This window comes from Telopea speciosissima, chromosome 7, assembly GCF_018873765.1.
Source record: "Telopea speciosissima isolate NSW1024214 ecotype Mountain lineage chromosome 7, Tspe_v1, whole genome shotgun sequence".
Taxonomy (NCBI): domain Eukaryota; kingdom Viridiplantae; phylum Streptophyta; class Magnoliopsida; order Proteales; family Proteaceae; genus Telopea; species Telopea speciosissima.
Window position 1 is genome coordinate 7847522 of NC_057922.1, and position 15686 is coordinate 7863207.

A 15686-nucleotide genomic window follows, 5' to 3' on the forward strand; every position below is an offset into this window, starting at 1 on the left:
AGGTTGTCTTGGATTACTTAGTCACTCTTATAGTTAGGATTAAGCTCAGAAACAGTATTTAAGTTATAGTTTTTAGGCCTTTTCAAAAACTTTCAGGTACATTTGACCGCATGCATGACACATTTTCCATTATAAAGAGGTTCCGATACTTAGCTTTAGAACGTATATAACATTAATTTTCTTTCTTCCTTTATTCTTTAATTTCTTCAACAGTTGACACCAGAGCAAGTGAGAGAAGACATGCCTTAGGATTAAAAAAAAAGAATATTAAATAAAGCCATATGTTAACAGCATGTCTAAGCTTAAGTATAAACATTACACTTCCATAGTTTGAAAACTCGAGTTTCAGTCTCATTTCAGCCTGACCGAAATTGTGTCGAAACAGTGCATTTTTTGCCGGGAGTTTTGGTTGGCCACTTTGAGGGGCAAACAGTCGAAATGACTGAAATTTTTGCCAAAACAATGCATTTTTGTCTACATACGGACATGATCAAAATTTTGACCGAAACAGTGTTGAATCCCTTATTCGTGTAGGATTTTGTCTCAGCCATGTCGAAGTCACCGACATTTTAGAAATTTTGGTGAGATTTTGCCGAGTTTTTTAACTATGCCTAAACCACATTACATAGAGAAGGGAACAGCCACTTGGTCAGTTCAACAGAATATGACAAAGTTAAACTTTATTATAACAAATATTCATTAAAAGACTGTTTGAACCTTAATCCATGCAGCATAGAAAAGGAGATTGTATGCTCCCACCCCACCCCCCATAAAAGTACATTTTAAAGGGATAGTCAACTTTATAACTAAGGAATGTACTCGAAATCAAAACTTGTGGTAAATAAAATACCTGGGAGATCATTAAAGCCAAATGGAAGTTTTTCATTTGACGGGAGCGCAGAGCTTTTATATTGTTGTCGGCAGTTTCTCCTGTTCAGTACATGCATAGTGGATCAGTCTGATTGCTTCCAAATATGGAGAAACTTAACAATTCAACATTAAGCCTCATGTAGGGTTGTATTACCATGGAACACAATTTACTACTATTCTGATTTCATGAACAAAATGTTAAATAAAAGAAAAAAAAATTATTAACCCTCATTTCTCCACAAAATCTCTATTTAGCATGCTGATAGAAGAAGGCAAGTGAATTATGCATGAAAATTAATTACAATGATTAACAGCCATGTAACAAAGACATTTTGTTTCCTATAGAATATTACCTGAGGCAATGAATCTGACTCCTGTGTCCATACTACCTAGATTAAATAGACACTGGGCGCAGATCCATATATCACTATGCTTATGGCTTGTAGTCTAGTAGATCTTACTGCACTTGGTACAGATTAGTCAATTAAGAAGTTAGAAGGAATTTGACTCAAGACTTTTAATCTTCTGAAATTCTCCCATCCCCTAACCCCCTAATCTTAAAATCATATTCAATATCATTCAAAGTCTGATCTGTCTGCAACATCAAGAGTCCTCTTAGAGTCTGGAGCAGAGAGAAAGAATTATAGAAACAAAAAGGCAACCACAGGGGCCAAAAAAGTGATAGGCAGAGGAATGATGGACTCTATGAGTATCAGCGTGAGCTTGTTCATGTAAGTCCGGGGGATGATCATGCACAATGTGGACCAGGCGACTGCACTGCATCAAACACCCCTGCCCTGCCCCCTAGGGAGTTTTATCTATGTTCACCTTTTATATCAAATAGTGCTACCATTTGGTTATTAAATATTCTCAGTTATTCTGTCTGTCAATCTAATGACCCAATCACGTCCAAAGGTGATCAATACATGGATGAGAAAGAAAGATAGCAGAGAATTACCTTCACAACCACAGTTCCAACTAAAATTATCATTGCATCCATCATTGCCGCCCTCTCCATTAGCTTCATTGTGCTATGAAACCAACAATTAAGACAGAGAAAGTTCTATTTATAATGATCAATAGAAGTACGAAAAATTGAAAACAAGGTTGCAATAATACCTTGTTATTGTAGGATACAAGGTCGTACAGTGTAAACCCATCATGTGCAATGACAAAATTGATACTATGATATGGCTTGCGCTTGTTTACCTTTGCAACAGGTCAGAATGTCAGGTATCAGGGAAACAACTTCAAATCACATATAGACCAATGTGGCTTAGCACATTTCAGGACTTGGAAAAAATAAAAATGATGTTGATTTTAAGTCAAATCAAGGTTTCGGGATGAAAACAAGCAAAATCTGTCCTTGTGGCAAGGTTCAAAGAGTCAGTTCTGGAATAGAATTAAGTACCCATGGAGTTAAATAACAATGGCCAAGTACTTTGTGTTAGTACTATAATTACCATAGGAAGTCCATGGAAGTTGACAAACATGATGCAACTTTGAAATGAAACTTCATGAAAAACTTCAAAAACAGCAACATACTCTCTCTTAGGGTGGTCTAAAGTTATCTGTTTCATGAATCATGATTGATCTCAGATTATCACCTTAGACCGTAGAGCGGGTCATGAATCTTGAGTGACATCGATCGTTATGTTAAACTGAACTTTGATGGGATCTCCCTGGGGAATCCACGACCCCCTGTGGTTAGAAGAATGGTTTGGGATGCTGTCCGGACGATTCTTAAAGTCTATTTGGGTCCCATGGGAAAGAGAGAGAGAGAGTCAGTTAGGGCAAAGATTTAATCCTTCAGAGTGATTTGGACATGACTATGAGATCTGGCTTTTCGAATATCATGGTGAAAGGAGATGCAGAAAATGTTGTTAGTGTTAAGAATAGGAGTTTAAGGGTATTCTTGTATATAACCACATGTATTTTATATTTCTTCTGTTATTTGTATAAGGCCAGGGGCCCCTGTGTAATTAGTTATTCTTTTTCAATATAAGGAAGTTTGTCTCTAGTTTGAGAAAAGAGAGATTAAACACAACCGTATGTGCTCTTCTCTTTCCCTCTCTTTTTCTTCTTCTCCTTCCTCTCTAAAACTGAACATGGTATCGGAGCGTACTCTTCCCGGAGTTTGAAGGTGTTAGAAGGGTGTTTAGTGGACCAAGAGGTGGTTTCCTCTCTTGGTTGTTGCTGGAGTTTGAGCTCCAACCTGCGGTTCTTCACAGATCTGTTTTCTCTCTCGGTTCTCATCCAAATGGAGAGCAACCAAGTGCTCTAGTTTCGTTTGGAGGTTACCTTTCTTCCCATTGTGTCATCTCAAGCCGGTTGGGAGCATCCAAGGGACAGGAGTGAATCTCGGCCAGGACTGTTCCGCCCTGCTTTCCGCCACCGCAGTGTGGGATTGGCAATAGCTCTTCACTAGAGCTTTGTTTGGGAGCTTTTTGGACTACCCACTTGTCGTTTCTTGGTAAGGAAGACTTTTCTTTTCTACTCCGCTGCTGTTTTCTGTTTGTGTGAGGCTCTACAAGCTTTTTCAAGCTTTGTGGTCTAGGTTACCTACTTTTTTTTTTCTGTTACTTGGGAATCTATTGTTCTTGCTTGAAGTGCTGTTGATTGCTCCTCTCAAGTGTTTGTTTTACAACCACAATGGGTGAAAAAACTGTTGAGACATCTGAACTTCCCACATTAGCAGCCTTGCCAATCCCTCTATCATATGAGAATCCAAATGTTCAGCTCCCCATTGTTAAGCTTGATAGTAACAATTACTTGGATTGGTCACGGTCAATGAAGCTTATCCTTCAAGTAGGGGGAAGTTGGGATATATATCCGGGAGCTTTAAGGCCCCTTCCATTGATGATCCGGGTTACTCTAAATGGGAAACCGAGACTCCCTTGTGATGACTTGGCTCATTTTTTCAATGAAGCCGGAGATTGGAAGAAGGTTTATGAGCAAGGAGACAGCCAAAGATATTTGGGATAGTGTTGCTCGTATTTTTGATAGAGTGGGGGACTCTACAAAGGTTTATCAACTTCTTCACATGATTGTTAGCCTACGTCGGGTGACAAAAGTATCTCTCGAGTACTATAGCCTTGTTGTGGGACTTTGGGAGGAGTATGATCACTACAGAGATCTCCGGTGTGTCCTCGTTGATGAGCCTAAAGTGCATCGCTTATTTGAGAAGGAGAGGGTCCTGTTCCTTCTTGGAGGTCTTAACTCGAGTTTGAACCCATACGGTACCGTATACTGGCCGACTCAAGTCTTCCCTCCCTGGAGGAGGTGTGTGGTTATTTACAGAGTGAGGAGACGCGTAGAAGTGCTATGGAGACCACTCCCACCGTTGAGCGCTCGCTCTTGTTTCATCCACTCCACAGACCGTCCTCCCTTCACTAAGGGGCTGGTAGAGGCCGATTCTCCTGTGACTATTGTGGCAAGTCCGGGCATAAAAAGGAGTTTTGTTGGGATCTTCAGGGAAACCACCTTCTCGCATCCGGAGGACAGAAGGACCGAAGAAGAATGGGCCTAAAGCCCATGTTGGGGTTCACGAGTCCGATTCATCCTCCTCTCCAAAGAAGACATAAGCAGCTTTTCGCGGATTGTAGCACACTTGGATGGATCCTCCTCTCGCACCCACTACTTCCACCGCTCTACGGTCTCTACTTCATCCGCCACTACACGGGTAATCGACTGGGGCCACGGATCACATGATGGTAGGTCTCACTTTTAACTCCTACTCGGTTTGTTCGGAAAAGATAAGGTAAAAATTGCCGATGGTTCCCTTTCTTCCATCTCGGGTAAGGGAGATGTCCAAGTTACTCCACTTATCCCTTTCAAGTCCTGCTTTCATGTTCCCAACTTTGCCACTAATCTTCTTTCCATTAGCCAATGACTAAATCTTTGAACGCTTTGTCACATTTTTTCCTACCCATTGTTTTTCGGGATTTGGTGACGAAGAAAGTGATTGGCAGTGGACGTGAGACGATGGATTATATGTTCTCGACACTTGTGCTTCCCCGTGACGATAGCTCAATCTTATGTGTGTGGGCAACATGGCGGACGATACGGGAGGACATTTTGCTTGGCACCGGCGTTGGGACATCCTTCCTTTTCTGTTATGAGAAAAATGTTGCCACATTTATTTACCTCTTTTCCTGTCAATCATGTTTTCCATTGTGAACCTTGTCTTTTGCAAAAAGTTGTAAGACAGTTTATCCATCTTCTAGCAATAGATCTATTTCACCTTTTCACATTGTTCAAATCGATGTTTGGGGCCCTTCCCCTGTTACTTCTTTACGTGGCTTCCGCTACTTTGTCTCCTTTATTGATGACTTCTCTCGAGTTACTTGGGTTTATCTCTTGAAACAAAAGAGTGATGTCTATGTTGCATTTAAAAACTTTTATGAGTTGGTTTACACTCGTTTCAAACTCGTATTCAGATTGTCCGTTCGATAAAGGTGGAGAGTATATGTATGGTGGTTTGGAGTCCTTTTTTTCGACCGTGGCATTATCCACCAGGTGGCTTGTGTTGATACCCCTCAACAAAATGGGGTTCTTGAAAGAAAAACCGCCACCCGCTTGAAGTAGCCCGGTCTCTTTGGTTTACAATGCATGTTCCAAAACCTTTTGTCCGATGCCTTACTCAGCAGTCTTTCTTATCAATCATATGCCCTCCAGTGTCTTGAACTTCAAAGTACCTCTTGCGGTCTTACCCTTACTTTCTTCTTCTTTTTCACTTCCCCACGGGTCTTTGGTTGCATCCGCTTATGTCCATCTTAGCAAATCTGCCCACACTAAATTGGATCCTAAGTCCTCGAAGTGCATCTTTCTTGGGTATTCCTCTACCTCTAAAGGCTACACATGTTATCACCCTCCTACCCGTCGGTGGCTTCTCTCCAAAGATGTTTCTTTCTTTGAACATCTCCCCGTATTTTCACTACCTCTTCAGGGGGAGTCGTGGTAGTGAGGTCAAGAGGCTCCCGAGTTTCTATCATTTCCTTCCTTCTCTCTCGTCCCTATTTCCCATTTCAAATTGACAAGGGAAAGAAAAGGTCCGAGGATACTCGTTGTTGAGGGGAGTCTCCGAGCAGAGGTGAACAGAGAGCAAGGGGAGCTACTGTGTACACAAAGGACAAGAGAAATCCTCCTTCATGGCTCCCATACGCGTAAGACCCGCCAAAATCCTCCTTCGTCTCCTCATCCCGAGACAGTATACCTTCCTCTACTCCTACACCCTCCGACTTAGATCTTCCTATTGCTCACCGCAGCGGAACTCGAGCTCAGACTAATCCCATTGCCAAGCCTCGTCTCCTATGATTCTGCCTCCCTGCATGTATTGCTTGCTGGCTATCTCCTCCATCTCTATTCCTAAGAATGTAGTAGAGGCCATGGCTGATCCAAAATGGAGAGAAGCAATGAATAATGGATGGTGGCCCTGAGAAGAACCACACTGGGATTCGCTTAACTCCCAAAGGGGAGAGTTCTCTGGATGCGATGGGTATTCTACACCAAGTTCAAGTCCTAATATGGTACTGTAGAGAGATATAAGGCAAGACTGGCTGCTAAGGGCTATACCTGTGTGTATGGCATTGATTATCAGAAACCTTTCGCCCAGCCGCAAGCATAACTCCATTCGGTACTCCTCTCAATGGTCGCAAACCTATCGCAATATTATACTCGTACTTGATGTAAAGAATGCTTTCTTACATGGCGACTTAGAAGAAGAAGTCTACATGCACTCTCCCCTGGGTTCAAGCATCCTAGTAGCAATGGAAAAGGTCGCGTCTCAGAAAGCGCTTATGGCCTTAAACAATCTCCTAAGGCTTGGTTTGAGAGGTTTAGGCAAGCTATTCTGAGAATGGATACATCAAAGTCAAGCTGATCACACTTTGTTTATACAAAGGAAGGGCAACACTATTACTGGCTCTTATTGTATATGTTGATGACATTGTGGTCACTGTGGAGACGTGGCCGAAACTGAAATCCAAGCTTAAACTTTACTTGGCTCGCAGTTTGAGATCAAAGATCTTGGTCCGTCAAGTATTTTTCCGGGATTGAAGTTTCAAGATCCAAGCAGGATCGGTGTTTGTCGGAGGAAGTTTGTCCTTGATCTACTTACGAGACAGGTAGCTTAGGGTGTAAACCAACCTTCTCTCCTATTGATCGAATCAGCAAACTAGGAGAAGATTGTGTGAGCCCTCAGTAGATGCTGAAAAATATCGAGATTAGTAGGCAAGCTAATCTATCTTTCCCCTTACCCAGCCACCCGGACATAGCCTATGTTTGTTGGCGTGGTAAGTCAGTTTACGCATGCACCCCAAAATGGGACATGTATTTTATATTTCTTCTTATTTGTATAAGGCCCAGGGCCCTCTGTAATTAGTTATTCTTTTTCAATATAAGGAAGTTTGTCTCTAGTTTGAGAAAAGAGAGATTAAACACAACCGTATGTGCTCTTCTCTTTCCCTCTCTTTTTCTTCTTCTCCTTCCTCTCTAAAACTCGAACAGTTAGCTGGATCAGATGGAAGAGGGATTGGCCTTGGAGAGCTTCCCATTTGATTAAGCATGTTGCTCTCTTGAACTCTTCAGCGAATTTCCTACTGGTGGAGGCCAAGAGAAAGCAATGAACTAGGTGATGAATTTGCTAAAAAAGGTGTCGTCTATCCTAGATTATGTTGTTGGGATGGTTATCCTTTATGAGATTTAGCCTTCTCTATTTCTTTTTGTTTTATTTTTCTCTAGTTCTCAGTCTTTTGGGGTGCTGCTGGGTATTTGTTCCGCACCTGCTCTTCTCCTGTTGTTGAACTATATTTCATTGATTTTGCAGATAAATTTTTTATTTATTAAAAAAAAAGGACCTACAAACCATTATAATGAAAAACAAGATCATCTATAATGTTATAAAAAACTTCTGTAACATTTGAAGAATATACTTCCCTCACTCTAGTGTTATAGAGGGCCATTACCCTGTGCTGGTCCTACCTGTGTGGGGTCCTGCCGTCCTGGGAATGCTGAGTTTGGAAACGGTCCTAACCTTTGGCATATTTTTTTGTGTGCAAATTGGTCGCTGTTAAGACTCAAAACCAGGCATTTGCCCTAGCAGCCCGAACCTTTTACCATTGCTCCCAGCAATGGCCCCTTCCCTTATTATAGTGTTAAGTTAATAAGTTTTTGTTACTCAAAAAAGAAAGGGTCCAGAAGACACATATGAAGAGAAAATTGCTTAACTACCAAGATGTCATGTCCAGATCATGGTTTTAAGGTCTTATGTAGCTCTTACTTTGTATAGATCAGCAGATCCAGCCACACGTGTCGCAAAACTTCCTTTCATACCCAAGTCACCCTGTGAGCATGGATGCAGCTAAATTAGTCCAATTATGACTACGGGAACATAATTAATGTCTACGTTCATGAGGCAGCATGGGTAATAATTTGGGAATTCTTCTATGAGAAAATGCATCAAATTAACTAGCTAGAGAAACATCACTGTATAAATATTACAAAGATATGCAATTTGCAACAGAGATAAACAGAAGCAAAGATTATCAATGAATGTTTAGCTAGAAAGTAGAAAAGATGATTTCATAATGCACAAATTAAACGGGTAGAAATTTAGACATGAAAGCCACAAATGATAAAGTATAATGGCACAACATATATACCAAACATTAATAACAAGCACTCGCACATGGAGAAGAAAAGAAAAAAGAACAGAGAAGAGAAGAGAAAGAGAGGAGAGGAGAGAACTTGGGATTCACGATTAGAAGAATGGAATGTACATCTAACCATGAGGCCTATCGTTTATTTATAATATCACAAAGTACTAGAAATAAACAAAAGGACAGGAACTTAAGACTAGCATCAATATCACAGGTAGTGGTGAAGGGCCCATAAAAATCCAACTGTTGCCACATGCTATGCAGCTTGAAATAATATTGGGAAAGATATAACTCCTGTTGTTTGGTAGCATGTATTTTTTGGCGAAGTTCATAACACTGGGCGGCATTACCGACTTGTGAGTAAGTGTCCTTAACAGTCTTCCAAATTTTGGAAGCAGTATCAAGAAGAAGATAACCCCCTGCGATTTCAGTATCCATGGAGTTGATGAGATATGACATCACGAGTAAATTGGATGTCATCCATTTATCTTGAGAAAGACCAGCTTCAGTAGGCTTAATAGATGTCCCTGTAAGGTATCCAGAAAGACCACGGGAACCAATGGCAAGGAAGCAAGATGGCGACCACATCAAGTAATTGCTCCCGTTTAATTTAATGGAGCTGGTAGGGAACGAAAGGAAATCATGTTGATTAACTCCTTTGTGTCTAGTAGAAGAGGTGGACTGGTCAGGACAGAATCACAAACTCATCAACAGCAAAGGGATCCCGAAAGAAATATTAAACACCCGCAGCCGAAGAGAAGATTCAGACCATGCGTTGGTCAAAAAATCTCTTGGTGGGAGAAAAACTCACCACCAAGGCGAACCGAGAAAGAGAGACGAGGGTGGAAGTTCTGCTAGAAGGTGGCGACGGTGGCTGGAACTGAGAAAAGGGGAGAAGGAGATGGATGAGGGAGGTGGTGCCTGGTGATGCTTACGACACAAGAAATGAGAGAAGGAAAGGAAAAGATGGTAGAGAGAGAGCTAGGGCTTCACGAAGAGAACCATTAGGGTTTGGATTCCGATGTGGATCCCTGCTCTGATACCATGTGGAGATTTGAGAAATATGGCTTATGACGATATGGTCACAGCCCCTCTTTATTTATAATGAGCTGGAGAACATTTCAGAATAGGTACAAACAGAGAAATATCCCTACTACAAAACTACCCTTGAACCCATATTACAATAGATATCTTTCCCTATCTACTAGATCACCATCCTTATTGCTAAGTTGATGATTGACTTCGTAATGTAGTCCTAGCTAGGTAGGAGACCTACTAGGAGCCAGATAACCAGGACCTGTAGAATTGCTGGTTCGATGGGGGCATAATTGAGGTTTTTAGGTCAAATTTAGGGTTAGGGTTAGGGTAATGAAAGTGAATCTTATATGGTAAAGCTAGGCAGGTTTAGGGGAGTTTAATGAACTAGGATTTGTAAGTTTTAGATGGTTTTGGGCAGCAACTAGGGTTATGGTTTTGAAAGGTAGAAGATGTTGGAATCTAGGGTAGGAAATCAGGTGGTTGAATGGGCTAAATATTTAGGTAGAGTGTGGGTAGGGTGGAGCGGAATATATGCTGAAAGTTACAGCTAAATCAGATGGTTAAATCTGGAGTTATGGAGGTTTCCTAGTAGAGATAGCAGAGAGGGGTAAAAGTATAATTTCAGACAATCGGCTGGGTGGATGATTCTGAAATTTGGATCAAGTCTTTGTTAGGGTTAGAGGAAGATTCGATCAAAATTTTAGCAGGTTCTAATGGTTAGATTTGGCTGGGCAGAATTCTCGCGAAAATTACCTTGCATGTGACCTTCTAGAAGGGAAGAAGAATAGTTGCAGGTTTTAGGGTTCTAATGGATCTATGGTATTAATGGTGGATGAGGAAGGTATTAAGGACTGAGTATTAACAATGGGGAACGATGGGGATGGGTTTAGAGGATTAGGAGAAGGAGGGGGATGATGGATAACACTAAAAACTTACTTGGAGTTGCAGGTCTTCAATGGCAGCAGCTTGAAGACTAGAAGCAGGTCCTCCCGATCTACAAGATGCAAGGAGTTGATTGGAGGTCCACCAATCCCTTATAACAGATCCTCCCTGTACTACCAGATGCAAGGAGTCAACTGGAGATCTACCAGTCCCTTCACCTTGATATAACTCACAAGGCAACACTCAACAGAGTAGAGCAGCAACTATGGCAGCAAACAAAAGCTTTTTCATTAATCAAATTCGTGTTTAATACTTGGCCCCCTTACAACCTTATATGAAAGGCTCAAAATTAGACTCCTACACTAAAAAGGAAAGGCTTAACCCATTCCTTAACCTACCAAAAAACTTAAAACTGATTAGGAAACTGAAATAGACTCTAAATAGAGTCCTAATCCAGCCCAACTAAACAATTAAAAGAAAAACTAATAAAATCACTTCAATTGAACCACTGGTTCAAACCATCTTTGGACCGGTTCAATTTAAAACATTAAAAACATGAAAATAAACTAAGTATAGGACTAATCCAGTATGCAACTCATGTACCCCAACTTTAGGCCCATAAAAGTGGCCTATTACATAGAAAACCCATGGGGTCAAAGGCCCAACATGTATATTACACAACCCTAGACTTAATCCTAATAAAAGAAGCCCAATTTGGTGATAAATCTGCATCATTTCGATAGGGGAACTGTAAGTTTGCACCCGAGCATACTAGTCTCACTGAGAAGATCAAGAACATACTTTTGCTGGGAAATAAAGATAACACTATTGGATCTTGCTACATCTATTCCCAAGAAGTATCTAAGCGGTCCCAAATCTTTGATCTCAAATTCCTTCGCCAATTGAGCATTCAACTTGGATATTCCTGTGTCATCACTGCCTATTACTTCTATATCAGTAACATATAAAATAAGAGCAATAACCTTATTGTCATTCTTCTTTATGAATAAGGTATGATCAACGTAACTTTGTCGGTATCCAAACTTCTGCATGGCTTTTAGGATTCGGCCAAACCAAGCCCGTGATGACTGTTTGAGACCATAGAAGGATTTCCTCAACTTGCACACCTTATCGGTTATAGAAGGTGTTAGCATTATTATGGAGTTCTTTTTTTCTTTAGGTCAAGCTGGATCTTCTTTCTTTAATTATTTGTATAATCCAGCTTGAGGGGGAGTGTTGGAATATGTATTCCAGAATACCGTGGGGGTATTCTGGTCCTTTTGGGGTATTATTAAGTCTAAGTCGGCCATGTGGGTTTTAGTCCCACATCGCCTATTTTAGTCTCTTGTAACTTTCCCCTCTATTATAAATAGAGGGGCTTACCTATCAATGAAGCTAAGCAATTATTCTCTCATTCTCTCTTTTCTAGACCACGATTCTACCAACATGGTATCAGAGAAGGTCTGATCTAGGTTAGAAAAAGAGACAAAACCCTACTCCATCTCTTAAATCGATCTCTCCCTTCTTCTCTCTTTCTAGCCTTCTCCTTCTACAAATTAGACCTTTTTTTATAATTCAGATCTGATCATTGAAGATTGGCGCTTTGGAATTAGTTTGATCGATTGAAAGAAGGTTGTAGATTACTGTGTTGCTTTGTCCATGATTCATTATCCCACTGCTTCTTTTCACTTCACCACCTCCCATATCATACCTTTGGCATATACTCATAACCACCTTGGAAGTTTATGGTATTCTCTAAATTGCCATTTCTTCTCTTTCCATTACCCTTAGCACCTTTTTGGAAAATTCTGGAATATTATACTTTTGCACTATTTCTTACATCATCTCCATTTTCTGTCCACGTGTACTACTACACGTGAGGGGGGGATTATGTACAGTATACCTGCAGCCATTGCAGAAAGCAGAACTTGCAGGAACACTTGGAGCAAAACATAGAAGATCAGTGTTTCTACCATTGCTACTGGGTATCCTTCATTATTGGGTTGAGTTTGCCGTAAGGGGGAGATTGGTATTAAAGTATTGAAGATGTTTGGTTATTACCTGCCTATATGAGGTTCTACAGTTGGGTTGATTTTTTCCGCTGCTTGATCTTTTCTGCTACTTGATTCATCTGCTCGCTACCCTAGTTACTTATCTTCAAGATTATCATTCAGAGATTCATCACTGGACAGTAGTAGAAGATTGGTGAAAGCTGCCTTTTTTGGAAGACATTTCAGTCCCGATTTGCTGATCAAGTCTGCCCAAGTTTTGAAGATCTATTTTTTCAAGTTCTTGAAGGTTTATTTGGGAGTTGCATTCGTCTTGAAGCTGGATTCTGCTACAACTTATTTTTTCCAATTTTGTTCAAGTTGGTCATTAGTATCTTGTATGCGCCAACTTGAGGGGGAGTGTTAGCATTATTATGGAGTTCTTTTTTTCTTTAGGTCAAGCTGGATCTTCTTTCTTTAATTATTTGTATAATCCAGCTTGAGGGGGAGTGTTGGAATATGTATTCCAGAATACCGTGGGGGTATTCTGGTCCTTTTGGGGTATTATTAAGTTTAAGTCGGCCATGTGGGTTTTAGTCCCACATCGCCTATTTTAGTCTCTTGTAACTTTCCCCTCTATTATAAATAGAGGGGCTTACCTATCAATGAAGCTAAACAATTATTCTCTCATTCTCTCTTTTCTAGCCCACGATTCTGCCAGCAGAAGGAGAAGAAAAGCCTGGAGAGATATCCATGTACACTTCCTCTTCAAGATCTCCATTAAGGAAAACATTTTTAACATCCAGCTGTTGGAGACTCCATCCAAGATTAGCAGCACATGACAGTGGTGCTCGAATTGAATTCATCTTGGCTATAGGAGCAAATGTGTCTTCATAGTCGATACTATAGGTCTAGGTAAAGCCTTTTTCAACCAACCTGCCTTTGTACCTTTCAATACTACCATCTATCTTTTGCTTTACAGTGAACACCCATTTACACCCCATAGGTCTTTTTCCTATCAGAAGAGGAACAAGGTCCCAAGTGCCAATTTTTCCCCAGAGCCTACATTTCCTCTACCATAACTTCCTTCGACTTAGGATTAGAGATAACATCTTTCTAGTCCTGTAGAATAAACACAGAGGACAAAGAAGAAACAAAGACACGATAGGCTGGGGACAGAGACTCATAGGAAACAAAGTTAGAAATAGGATGTTGAGTACAAGCTCTTACTCCTTTCCTAATAACAATAGGAACATTGGTGTCATCAGTATCAATGGGAGGAACCTCATTACCTGACTGGGATGAAGGAGGTTGATCAGGAAGTACTGATTGACATGGTGGGTCGATAGTGGGCTGCCTTGTCTGAGTCTTCCGCCATGAATATGTAAGCAAGTCCAATTTGGGCAATTCCAGTATTGGAGTGTCCATATTCTCCCCCTCAATGTTATCCTCTTCTGTCCTCTCCCCCTCAATACGAACATTGTCAATGACGAAAGGAATAGAAGGATGGAGGCTTCCTAAATCTACCATCAAAGCCATGAAATCTCTATTTTGTGCCTTCCTCTGGAAAGGAAAAGAGTGTTCCAAATTTCTCCACCCCCCTTAGTTGGAAATCCATATGTCTTCCCAAAAGAGAGGGTGGTCTCAGCATCTGTAGAATACTCCTATCTTCTTAAATCTAAGTCAATTTGGACTGCTCCCATTCATGTCGACTCTTCTTGGGTCTGGTGCAAAATCCTTCACCTTCAACCCCTAGCCCTCAAAGCTACCATCTCCAAGATAGCTGATGGGAATTCAACCTCCCTTTGCCTGCTCAGTTTGGAAGAAAGCTTTAGACTCCTTTTGGCCCCGTAGTAGAAGACCTTTATCCTTCTCTAGGGAGTGGCTTTGGATGGATATGAGGTTCTTTGGTAGTTTTATTTCTGAATTGTGATGTTGTTGGTAAGCTTGTGTTCGGGGCACTCATATCTGGATGGAGCGGAATCTTCGAAGATGGACTTCCAACTCCCGCTCTCTTGACATGATTTGGAAGGCCATCTTCTTTGATGTTAGCTCTAAGATTCACTTGTTACCTCATAGATCTATTGTAGATTCCCCAAGGAACAGAACCTAGGGCTTACCTGTTTCTCTTCTTCTTCCCCCTGGCCCTTCCTAGGGTCCGCTTTTGAACAGTTCGCCCCCTCTCTCCCTGTGCATTCCCCTCCTTCTCCTGCTCTTTTTTTGGTAATGAATTATTTATTCACCAAAAAAAATTTAGCTTCCTTTTAGCAACAAGACCCAAAGGGGAGAGAACAAACAAAATAAAAGGCCCTGCCTTTACAAAGGAGGAGTCAAGGGCCTGCAAAAGGGAAGGGGTAGAACCCCAAGAAACCACAATAGGCTAAAATATGGAAAAAAACTTAATCCCAACCCGTCAAACAGACACATCTTCAAGAAATCCCACTTTATCATGACAAGTTGTCTAAGCAAAGGACATGCTTACGACTATCCATACTTAGTGGCAAAAGCTTCTCATTGCTGAGCAAGGAATATAAGTAGGGGAACTAATGTCGTGCCATTGGTAGACACAAAGGGGTGGATGAGGGATGATAGAGGGCTGGAGGGGACCGGAGGGAGGGAAATGGGCACTGATCTGGGATTCAGGGTGAACCAGCCTAGGGTCAGTATGAGAGAGCAGAATTGTGCGGGCCACAAGGGATTGGCTGGGGGTACCAGAGTGAGAGGACTGGCCAGAGGGCATGAGATGGGATGGGTTTCAATATTATATTGTGGTTATCCTGACAAAGAAATGCACTGATAGTAGAAATGTACAGAAGCATCAACCAAAACAGCATCAAGAAATCTACTTGACAACAATTATACATATAAACGTGCATGTGACAAATGGACTTCAACACCAACTCACTACACAAGCAGTAATACCAGTATTAAAGTTCTAGAGTTTATGTGTGGGGTATATTTGTCTCTATTTCTATTATAAGTCATAGAGTTGTAATTTTGCCTTTATTTCTCTTTTTCTCTTTTACCTCCTCAGGGAGTCCTCTGTAATTCCTAAAGAATTATTAGTGAAGTAAATATGAGTTAGGAGGTTTCACTCCCTAACTCACGATTCTCTCATCTCTCTTTTTCTTCTTCCTCTTTCGTCTTCTCTTCTTCCTTTCTGCTTCCTTGTTCAGCTGCAACCCATTGGTTATCAAACCTCCTACATTCTAAGTTAAAGTTCATAACTTTGCTCAAATTTCAAGTGACC

General features: G+C 41.0%; 1 protein-coding gene across 2 annotated transcripts in view; it reads right to left on the reverse strand.

The window, feature by feature from the left end:
- The window catches only part of LOC122668142 (isoamylase 3, chloroplastic), a 74003-nt gene that overhangs the window by 9280 nt on the left and 49037 nt on the right, over positions 1-15686 (reverse strand). For both annotated transcript variants that reach the window (XM_043864727.1, XM_043864728.1), the window contains 4 exons: positions 8150-8212; positions 1990-2079; positions 1829-1901; positions 851-930 (listed from right to left, as the gene is read on the reverse strand). In XM_043864727.1, coding sequence (XP_043720662.1) covers positions 851-930; positions 1829-1901; positions 1990-2079; positions 8150-8212 — 306 coding nt within the window. The remainder of the gene's footprint in view (positions 1-850; positions 931-1828; positions 1902-1989; positions 2080-8149; positions 8213-15686) is intronic.